The sequence below is a fragment of the Schistosoma mansoni genome (genome assembly GCF_000237925.1).
Source record: "Schistosoma mansoni, WGS project CABG00000000 data, supercontig 0156, strain Puerto Rico, whole genome shotgun sequence".
NCBI lineage: Eukaryota > Metazoa > Platyhelminthes > Trematoda > Strigeidida > Schistosomatidae > Schistosoma > Schistosoma mansoni.
In genome coordinates this window covers 181,357-192,918 of record NW_017386050.1, presented here as the reverse complement: position 1 = coordinate 192,918, position 11,562 = coordinate 181,357, and the positions used below count along the sequence as shown (strand labels likewise).

The window sequence follows — 11,562 nt, the reverse complement described above, 5'->3', positions numbered from 1 at the left end:
AAAAAAGAAAAGAAAATAAAATAAAAAAAATAAAAAAAAAAAAAAAAAAAAAAAAAAAAAAAAAAAAAAACAAAAAGAAAAAAAAAAAAAAAAAAAAAAAAAAATCAGAAACAAACCTGGTTACCTTGTTTTCTACAAAAGCTAGGACTTAGAGATGGTAGACTCACTATTCCTAGCTCGTGGCTGGCCAGATATAGAGCGGGGGGTACGTCAGTAATAGATCCCCCTAGTCCGGTAGCTTTGTGACTCACGCTTTCAACATTGATAAATACTAAATCTCCACAAAACCCCTTCTATGATTATTTATTTGTTTAAACACATAAATATTGGTACAAGGGGGAACCAGATACATATGCGCCACACAAATCAAATGAGATTTGTGTGAGGGCTGTGATACTGCCCAGGTACCCAGACTGAAGCAGGTGGTTTTCTTAGGGGACCATAACTAGAGCCTTTGACCTAAACGCCTGATCCACAAGGCAGGGGAGCATCGTAAGGAGATGCAGTCCCATAGTGGCCGGTGACTAACAATAAGTTCACACGCCATTTTTTCACTCAGGATACTGGAGCCCATGTGCACCACTGGTTTGGAATTATGGTTTTCCAACTCCCCTAGGTGGACTCGCCGTGTCTACCATCCCGGTTAATGCGCCGGACATTCACTTTTCATCCTCTCAATTTCGTAAACAACACCCTCGTAGTGAGAAGGCAGTGAGTAGGACTTCCCTGTCAGAGGCTATATAAGTGTGGCCGTGTGAGAGCATTTGGAGAGGGAGAGAGGACTCTCCAAACTCTCGACCGTACCATGGCATTTGGGGGCATGCGCCGTGATAGATTATTTTATTTAGGGCTGTGGCATATTTTAGTTTCAAATTCTTTGAAAATTCCTCGATTAATCCTCGAGTATGAGCTGTAAATTGCTAATGAGGACACAAGTAATAAAAACGGATTTATATTTTTCAGCTTCAACTATTGCTCTTCCTTTATTAGAATTCATAAAAAGGTATTTAGCTGTACAAGAAAAATAATTAATTAAACTGACCCGTTAAAAATCCATCTGCAGCTACTAAATCACCATGAATCGATCTACGTAGACAATTTTGTAATGTATCGAATAAATTTTGAAGTAAACCGTCAATAGCCGTTTTAACTGGTATACAATTCACTATAATACAATCAATACGTATTTCATTTGGCAATTTTTCTGCATCACGACCACGTATTTTAAGAGCCTTTAGAAATAGAATTAGATGGATGAATAGTTGTAAGAGTTAAAGCAAACATGCACATTACTGTAAATAATTTCAAAATTATCAAGAGAATATATCTGTGGGTTGTATTCATCACAGAATGATCACACTTGGGGTGCGATTGAAAACCAAGGTTAACTAGACAGGTGTTTCGTCCTTGTATATGATGCCTCTGTAACGTGGGCACATCATCTTCAGATTTAGTTAGCTTGTTAGTGATTCATTTCAAAATATTCTTTGAGTCCCAGTAGTAATTCGTGACTGATGATCTTCAGACATATTAGGAGTGATATAGGTGTCACCAAACCCATTGGATTGTTGTTGTGCTGTGTGATAAATTGACTGAAGTTGAAATTGCACTATTGGAAGCTAATCCATTGGTCCCGTTGATGAGTGGTAGGCTGCAAGGCCTGAAACTCATTACTTTAATCTCCAGTGGAGCTATAGGTGCTCACGACTGAACCCTATACTAATGGAAAACAGATTTCTTCTGCTCTCTGATTCTTGATAATACTCTAACTGAGATTAGTCTCTAACGTATACAACATACAAATCAAACTAATCTCCACCATACCCCTACAAGTAGGGTGAATATATCACTAACTGGTTACATCATTTAAAGCTGCAGTTGAGTATGAACTGTATATGAGGCTATGATTTAAAAGGGAATGTAGTAGTTGTCCACTGAATCAAAGAAACTCGTAGAAAGTTGTTAAAATCTAGTCCATTGAAAAAAAGACAATAGTGTAATGTTCTATTGCATTCCAATGAATCGTAATGAAAACTTAAGTTATGCTGAGAATTTAGCCTAAGACATTCAGAAATTTAAAAAATATGTCGCCTTGAACATAGACCCACAAATATTCACATCCTCTTGTCTCTGAGATATCAGCTGACCTCTGTTTATAATCTGAACTGAAGTACGATGGATACGATGGATGAACTATATACATGAAATTAGTCTTCCGGATTGTTTCAATGTGAAACTAATTAACAACATTCATTCGAGCAATCATTTATTCGATGATAAGAGACATCCTTTTAATATATTAAAGAGCTTAGAATTTTTTTCCACGGATCGTAGATACAATTTGCTGAGGATGACCAGTTGATTTCTTAAAAAAGTACCTGAAAACATTCATCAACACCCATCAACAACAGCACTGAAGGTGGGTAGAAGATACACTGGGGAAATCATCAAACTGCATTATGAGGCAAGCATTAACTTGTAGTCCTAACGGAAAAAGTAAAAGGGATAGACTAAAGAAAACGTTGCGCCAATGGTTAGAGGCAGATATCAAACGAATGAATAGCACTCGAAAACCACTGGAAACAAGAGTCCAGGACAGGGTTGATCGGGTAGTCCTGATAGGTGACCTGTACTCTACGAGGGGTAACAGATGCAAGTAAGTGTCAACAACATAAAATATAACGCAGCATAAATATAAAACAAATAGAATAACAAAAGAAATTAACTAACCTTAAAATTTCTTTCATAATCTTCCAGATCACGACAATGTAAATCCACAAAATCATCCAAATTTAAACTACCTAATATAACCCAATCTTGAAATTGTTCTAAACTGCCAAATAGTCGAGTAAATAAGAATTCAGCTTTTTTATAACATATACGTAGGCCACTTTCTTGATTATCAATTATATATGAGAATATATGTTTATTAGTATTAGATGTAGAAGTAGTGGTAGTTGTACTATCTCTACTGTAATTATCATCAACAGATGGAATAAATTCATTGAATCCACGAAAATTGTTTGGAATACAAATGAACTTTTTTAATTCACGATAGTATTTAGCTTTAATCTAGATATTTTAATAAAAAGAATTTAAAGAGAAAGATTTACTCTGGGTGGAGATCTAACAAAGATTCAAGTAGAATAATATATGAATTAGTTTTGTTTTGCCAAGTTCTCTTTCATCAGTTGTAAACATCGATTTAAAGCTACCATTTACTATACTGCTTTTCAGTACTAGTTTAGGGTACTTCATTAGTAATCACATACCTAGAGTTCGAACCCCAGAACCTGCACGTTTTACCTTCAAGGAACATTGTGTTGGCATTATTATTCCCAACGACAACTAATTTGTGATATACTGGGACAGCATTCAGCTATGCTGATGAATGAGTGTTTCATTCCCAACATGGTTGAACTTCATCAGTCATGACTTTTCAAATATTTGCTGGTTACTCACCGATACGATTGGACATGACGCTCATTATAAGTAAAGTGTAATGATTTGGCCGGCAATATTCAACCAGTGGTAATTCTAATGAATGGAGGCAAAACGTTTTGTTTATAATCACCTTTAAACTATTGTTATAACTTGTGAGTGCGTGCGTGCGTGCCCTATTTGATATATGAACGCCCAATTAGAGAGGAGTGAATTTATTGATCGGATCAATAATACACAAAATCGTATGAGCAGTCTTGAGTACTACTCGGTCCTGCTTTCTGCCTAGCCCAGTCAGTTAAATTCAAAACATCAACAACAGCCTCTGCAATATGAATCATTATTCTCAAACATATTGGGTTTATATACCAAACAAACTGACCACATCGTACCAATTAAATAGAAAATAACATTTGTACAACATTTAGCCAAATGTGGCTGTGGATAAGGGAGACAGTAACTAATAGACTGGGGATAACACAAGAATGATAAATTGTATAATAATAGTTCATAGGTCAAAATAAAGCTTATGATAAGTGGAACACGAATACGAATATTTTAGTTACTTAACAGCTATACAATAGGAAATATACATATTACATTGGTCCATAAATAGTCCTCAAAAGTTACCATTCACAATTCTCTTCGGGATACAACAATTATTATGTAACTAAAGTTCACCTTTTTATATAAACTGGTCACTGAGTAGTAAAAATATTATTCAGTTACCTGTTCTTCGATTCCGACCAGTTTTTTCAACCAAGTTAACATTATCCTACCTAGTATGCATCCATTCCAATATCTTTAGTTAAATCCGAGAAGTCGAACTTATTTTCGGGAGAGGAAGGAGATATGATAAAATCAAAAGGTCAAGATTAACTCAGTGTGCAAATCAGTCGGTATGATATCATAAATATTATGGTGTGAGTTATAAGTAGTACCTAGCAGGAATCGAAAGTTGAATACCTACTAGCAGAAGACTGAAATAAAGAGGAGAGGAAGGAAAACAAAGAGCAACTGGGATAACAACAGAATCGGAAGAATGATAGAGTATGTAAAGCACAACTCATGGAAGATGTGCAAACGATGTATTTAATGTATGATTTTCATATTTTTACGAAGGCACTGTTTAAGTTTACATGAAAACAATAAATTGGCTTTCCCCATCAAGTCTTTATTCATGTAGTAAGTTATTGATGAACTTTTCTCAACTACTACTCAGTTCAATTTATTCAGATCTGAATATTGATCTGAATGTAAGTAGATCATATAAAAATTATTTATTTTGGGTGTCAAGTAAATCTTAACCACCAGTTTTTATGTTCTCATTACGCGTCATCAGATTCAGGGTTTCAGCATCAAGCACAAATCAGTTACACTTTCAGTAAACATAACGAAGACAGTAATACCACTATCAAATGATATAGTTTAATATTAGTTTATTCAATATGTATGGAATGAACTATATCAAAATTTTGCTGATGACTTGAAGAAAACTCAGTAAGTTCATCAAATGCTGAGATCTGTTTATGAAGATGTACAAAAAGCAGTTCCTTTTGTATAAATCAGATGTTTCAGTGAGTGTTGTAAAGACTGAAAGAATGATCCAAACTTAGGACAACGGTTTATCTAGTACATTAAAGAAACATTACTCACACTCACTGTTCGGCGATTCATTGTCCAGACAATTGTTCACGAATTGTATTCCGGAAAATTGGTTTGAAAAACTGTTTATGGACGAGACAGATAAGGTACCTGACTTCTGAGGATTTAGGGAAATGTTTTAAATTATGGAAACGGAATGGAAACAAGTGTATTGTCACAAATGAAGGGATTCTTTAAGAGCATAAGGTTTTTGTCCCCTGTGTTTTGTAAAATAAACTTTTGATGATCTCAGTTTTCCTATTTATTTAATAGACTGTGTATTAAGGTCTTAGATAACTTCATTGAGTTATATATTGGAAGTACAAGAGATAACCACATTAAACATAAGTGTTTATATATCGATTGAGTTTTACAAAATTCCATGAATCTTAATCATTATACCTTCAATGTACTTTTATCGAATGTACTTGTAAAAAGTCAACTTACTTCTTCAAATGGTGGTCGAAATGCTAAACATGATTGTATATAAACCATATCAACACGCATTTCAGGTATTCGTTCACTAATTTCTTCTAATCCTTTTCTATACTGATATTCCAATACTTTATATAATTGATGATCTAGAAATGCTCTCCATGGTGCCATATGATCAGCTGGATAGCCACCATTGGTAGCAATTTCAGATAATTGATATCGCATTTCATTCAATTCATTTCTCCATTTAGATTGATTACGTAGTAAATCAATATCCAATAGTTTGATAATCTATAATTGATCGAAAATAACTTCTGATGAGAATGAATTGTCAATCAAGTTGTACAAAGTTGGAGTAATAATGATAATATAATTAGACTGCTTGATAAAGTGGTGGTCTAATGAGTAAAGAGAATACTGAGATTTAAACCAGGAAAAGACATGCTTTTTTAAAGTACAATAGAGCAATGCTAAATGAAAAACATGAAGAAACCTCCAAAGAAAAAAAATGATACTTTGAAAGGTAGAATAGACAGAATGTGACTAACAATGGACCCACGTTTCATTCTACTTAGGATTTGTCATGTGTTTGTACCTTCGGTCCTATATAAACGTGAGATATAATGGTTATACCGAGGTATTCCTCACAGGATACATATATTCTAACTAAGGTTGATCAGAATCCAGTTAAAATCTCAACAACAGGATGATTCAAACCATTACAAAGTAAATGATTGTGTGAAACTCTGTACAACTCGAAAGATTGTAAACCTTGATTTTTGAGCTACATACTGATTGCTTAGAGCACAAATAGCTAGAAGTCAGTTATACACAGATCGTGTACAGTAGCAACAGAAATTCAGGTTACATTTTCAACTTTCCATACTTTTGTTAGAATTACTAAATGAAGAGAAAGGATTCTATGAATATTCATATGGTCATTAGTCATTCTGCTCTTCTGTAAAGCAACTTTAAATATCATCAACAACATGAGAGGGTAATTACAAATCAAAGAATATGCGTCAATATTGTAGTGGATTAATTTAAGAAATTCAAAAATGAATTACTGACAGTTGATCATGAAATATAAACAAATATACACACCATTTGTCTATCACATTCAAGATCTATGAGACAAAACACTTTAAAACGTTTTTTTCAAATAATTAAAGATTTCAATAGTTGAGATCATGAATCATTTGAAGCTAGACCACCATGGAAAACCTGGAAGCACTGGACGGCCGTTTCATTCTATTATGGAACTCCTCATCAATGCGCATCCACGATCCCGCCTCGCGAGATTCGAACTTAACAAGGCTTAACCTCTAAAACAGAGCCGATATCCAACGGTGTCAACGTCTAACTTCAACCAATCCATGATATTGCGTGACCGTCCACCATTGTCTTTACAACAGACACGATTGAACTCCATTGGTCACAGCTTCCCACTAGAACTCCAAGAAATATCTCATGAAGTCAGTCACTATTGAGCACATGATGATTATCAGAATGAGGGATTATGGAAATTGTGGTAATTTTATAGTTGAATTAATGAGTCAATTGAAGCTAGATCACCATGGAAAACCTGGAAGCACTGGACGGCCGTTTCATCCTATTATGAGACTCCTCAGCAGTGAGCATCCACGATCCCGCCTCGCGAGATTCCAACCCAGGACCTATTAAATAAATATATGAAAAATAATAACTATTATCATTATTTTTTAGCTTACTCTTTCTATAATCATATAGTGTACTTTACGTAGACGACGATTTTCCATTATTAATTGTTTAGTTGCTTTCTGTAATTGTTGTATATATGGTTGTATTTCTTCAGTTTGATTCCATGTCATTGTATTCAACAAATTTTCTTTAGTACCATTATGTTTACAATTATATGATTTAATTAAACGTTCAAAAGCTAAAGCTGAATTAAGCATTAAAGGTTTTTGAAATGGTAACATTTCACTGTCAATAGAATTATAGAAATGAGCCACCTGTAATTACATAAACAAAATAAACAGATATCATTATTATTATCAAGTATTTATATGTTATTAATAACTTGAATGCTGGTGAGCGGCCTATGCTCCTCGACGAGGGGTAACAGGCGTAAGTAAGTAAGTAAGTAATAACTTGAATACGTAACACTGGTTTAGCGATCAAGATTATTTGGTTTACAACCAGCGAGTTGTCAGTTCGAATCCTGTGCCACTTAGTCAGTTATTATTACCTCTCGAGGAAATAGTTAGATACACAGACAAATTCATATATTTAGTTTCCTTTATCATCTTGAAAAGAGTAAGAATAAGGAATTGAGTAGAATTTGACTATGAATTCATTTTATTTCTGTAGGTTCTCATCAGTTGCTTACAACTCATAATATCTCAAAACAATTGTCAACCAACACCAAAGTCAGAATTTTCAATGCAAATGTCAAGACAGTTCTATTGTATGGAGCGGAGACGTGGAGAACTACGAAAGCCATCATCCAGAAGATACAAGTGTTTATTAACAGTTGTCTACGCGAAATACTCCGGATCCGTTGGCCAGACACTATCAGCAACAGCCTACTGTGGGAGAGAACAAACCAGATTTCAGTGGAGGAAGAAATCAGGAATAAGCGCTGGAAGTGGATCGGACACACATTGAGGAAAGCACCCAAATGAGTCACAAGGCAAGCCCTCACTTGGAATCCTGAAGGCCAGAGGAAGAAAGGAAGACCAAAGAACACATTACGCTAAGAAATGAAGATAGATATGAGAAGAATGAACAAAAGTTGGATAGAACTAGAAAGGAAGGTCCAGGACAGATTGGGTTGGAGAATTCTGGTCGGCAGCCTATGCTCCATTGGGAGTAACAGGCGTCAGTAAGTAAGTAAGTAACTTTCAGTATATTGTAAACTCAAAACTATCATAAAATTAAAACAAATAACAGTAAGATTGGTTAGATGTGAATATGTATATCAGCATGATGGAGTGATGATTCGAATAAATATAGTGAGATTGAATAAATATGTCCGTATGTTAGAGATCTAGATGATTAGACATGACAACAAGAGATTCTGATGAGAAAACAATTAATTGATTACGTAATGGAGTAATCGAACACAAATTAATCGTAATTAAGAATAATATAAGTTGTGATCAGTCAGTTAACAATGAAACTACGAATTTCAAAGAAATGACCCAATCAAAAATATGGGAAAGAGTTGTAGGAATGATGTAATAAATTTACGATGATCTCATGATGAAAAAGAAGGATTTGCAATTGTTTTCTCTAAAATACATAAATAACACTTAATCCCATCGACCTAAGACGTTTTGGCATTTATTTTTGGAATTGAACGTAGGGCTTTCTTTCCATTCTACTGACATAGATGTTTTAGCAAATCGATGTTAGTTTGTATATTCAGTTTGCGGTCACCTGACAGGGATACCTATAGATCTTTGACTCCATTAAAGAGCATATTGCCTTGTAAAACATAATCAACTTGACTTCAAGAAACGTTTGGGTTAGTGTGATCTTTAATCTTCTGTTAGTTGTCGCTACAACATTCTTATCTTCAAATACAAGCTAGTAAACAATAGGTTCTTTGATTATTGTAGACTTTTAAATATACACTTTGTAGATATATGACTACAAATTTACTCAAATCCACTATGGAAACCATTTCACACTAATTATTTATTGAGTAATAAATGTACTTCGATTTGTCATGCTGATGAGCCACCTCTGAGAGTGTTTATATATCATGGAGATTGAAATAAGTTTCCTACTGGTGAAGATAATTTGTAGCTCAAGTAGATGGCTATGGCGGAATTCCGTTCTCTGGACTAGGTGGTTTCATTATGTTTTCTCAGCTATTCTCCACCAGATTGGATAGTTTTTTGTTGCTTTGCATCCGACGCTTGTTAGTACAATGTTATGACGAAGACATTCTTGGGTATAGTACAGCTTTTCTTTTATGAAATCCTGACTTTTAGTTATATTCCTACGAAAAAATACCTACAGTTTGTTGAAATCTATTTAAAAGTTTTCTTTGACTCAGGTATATCTAACTTTTAAATGAGCAGGGAGGAATATATTACAAAATTTACCATAAAACACTTCAGTTACTAGATTTTTACATTTTTCTAGCTATCTATCAAACTAATTACCTGTCTCAACATTACTGCATATTGTGATATCTTTTCAGCTTGATTTGTAGCTTCTATTAGTTTATAAGGTATTGGATAGCCTAATCCAGACAATAGTCTCACTTCTCGTTGTAATTGCACTAAACCATCAGGGAATCCAACTTCTAAATGACCATCAACTGTAGATAAATTCAATAGGGGACCATTTGGATCAAATGCTAATGAAGAATGATTTGATTCTTTTGTTGTCGAAAGTGATGAAAGTCTATCACGTGACCATGCTTGAAATTGTTCATTGTGCCAGTCTTCAATTTGTTCAATTAAACTAAGAGCTTCCTGAAAAATATTCAAAAACAAACTTGACTATTTCCTCAAGTAATAAAAAAATGAAATAGTTCATATGTGTAAAACGTTACAGGAACTCCAAAGAATGTTCCTTTAAGGGATTGTTTGCTTTGAAGAAGAACTTAATTTGTCTGAAGAAAGTCATCAATCTAGTCTACCACTTCACTAGAACAAAACCAGTGGACAACGTCATTAGGACAGGACTATCAGAACAAATTTCACATGATCTGTAGAGTTGTATGGCTTGGCTATTTTCTGTAAGTTAGAACAACTTTTTATCTGTGATACTTGGTGACAATGAGATAAGTGGTAGTAATAGTTGTACTCTTTTGTCACTTCTGACAGTAAAATCTAAAGGTTCATAAATGTATTCTTGCATAAATTTAAAATTACTCGCTCTTGCAACGTTTCACCATCAAACAAAACATTTGTCAAATAATCTTCAGTTATGAGTAGTTAGTCATTTAATTTATGTTTATATTAATCAAGGGTTGACCATTTAAATATTAAATAAATTTTGAAAACTAATAAACATAAAACTTTAAGAAGGATGATAGTAATTCCATAAAGGAGATTTTTGGAGTACGTTGAACTTTATAACTCATCACCGATTGTTCTTAGTTAAACAACCATTGAAAACCAAGAAACATTAAATAGCTATTTAATCCTAGAATGAGATTACTCAGTAGTTCCATGCACGATACCACCAGAGACTGAACCCAGGATCTTTGGTCCAGTAAGCGATCGCTTAACCTCTAGACCACTGAGTCAGCACCGAATGGTGTACACGTCTAACTTCAGTAAATCTATAATATTGCACAACCAACTTCCAATGTTATTGGTGGGTAACCGCTTCATACTCAAAATGGTTGAACTTCACTGGTTATGAGTTTTACTAGAACTTTTGGAACCACCTCCCGAAATTAGTCAACACGAAGCACACTGTTAAGGAATCTCATACTAGTACGAGACGGCCGTCCAATCCTTCCTGATTCTTAATCGTTTTTAGTTGAGTTTATTTCCGTATTTTAACTACAAAAGCCGACAATAATGCTTTGTTTATGTATTTGTTCAAGTTAAATAACATTTAATTACCTGTTCATATGCACTGAAACCTTGTAAATCAGACAGAAGAAATTTTACAAGTGTAAGTTCCTCTTGTATACGACTTTTCAGCTGTCCTCCCCAGAGCATTTGATTTATGCAATCTGAAATATTTTTAGCTATAATTTTTAAAGGTCTTTTTTGTGATTGTTCTTGTTGACAATGCCAATTTGAGTTAGCAGTACTTGACTTAGCTAAAAATTCTTCATGATACTAAATAAGAAAACAGATTAGGAATTGTATGACAACCATCTCAACATTAATGTTATTGATCAATCTATCCTCATTGTAAAACTCTATGGATAATTAATAAAATTGACAGGAGTAATGCATGGTCTTACTAAAGATATTATGTCCAAGACATTTAATTTTCAGAAGGGGGTTTTGTGGAGATTTTAGTAATTTTATATAGATGAAATCATGAGTCAATTGAAGCTAGACCAACATGGAAAACCTA

At 34.0% G+C, this 11,562-nt stretch overlaps 1 protein-coding gene across 1 annotated transcript in view; it reads right to left on the bottom strand.

The window, feature by feature from the left end:
• Smp_165620 (hypothetical protein) overlaps nucleotides 1–11,562 on the bottom strand; it is a gene marked incomplete at both ends in the record, with an annotated part of 110,947 nt that overhangs the window by 89,307 nt on the left and 10,078 nt on the right. The window contains 6 exons of the mRNA XM_018798098.1: nucleotides 1,043–1,232; nucleotides 2,731–3,072; nucleotides 5,533–5,811; nucleotides 7,251–7,514; nucleotides 9,678–9,992; nucleotides 11,097–11,318. Coding sequence (XP_018646725.1) covers nucleotides 1,043–1,232; nucleotides 2,731–3,072; nucleotides 5,533–5,811; nucleotides 7,251–7,514; nucleotides 9,678–9,992; nucleotides 11,097–11,318 — 1,612 coding nt within the window. The remainder of the gene's footprint in view (nucleotides 1–1,042; nucleotides 1,233–2,730; nucleotides 3,073–5,532; nucleotides 5,812–7,250; nucleotides 7,515–9,677; nucleotides 9,993–11,096; nucleotides 11,319–11,562) is intronic.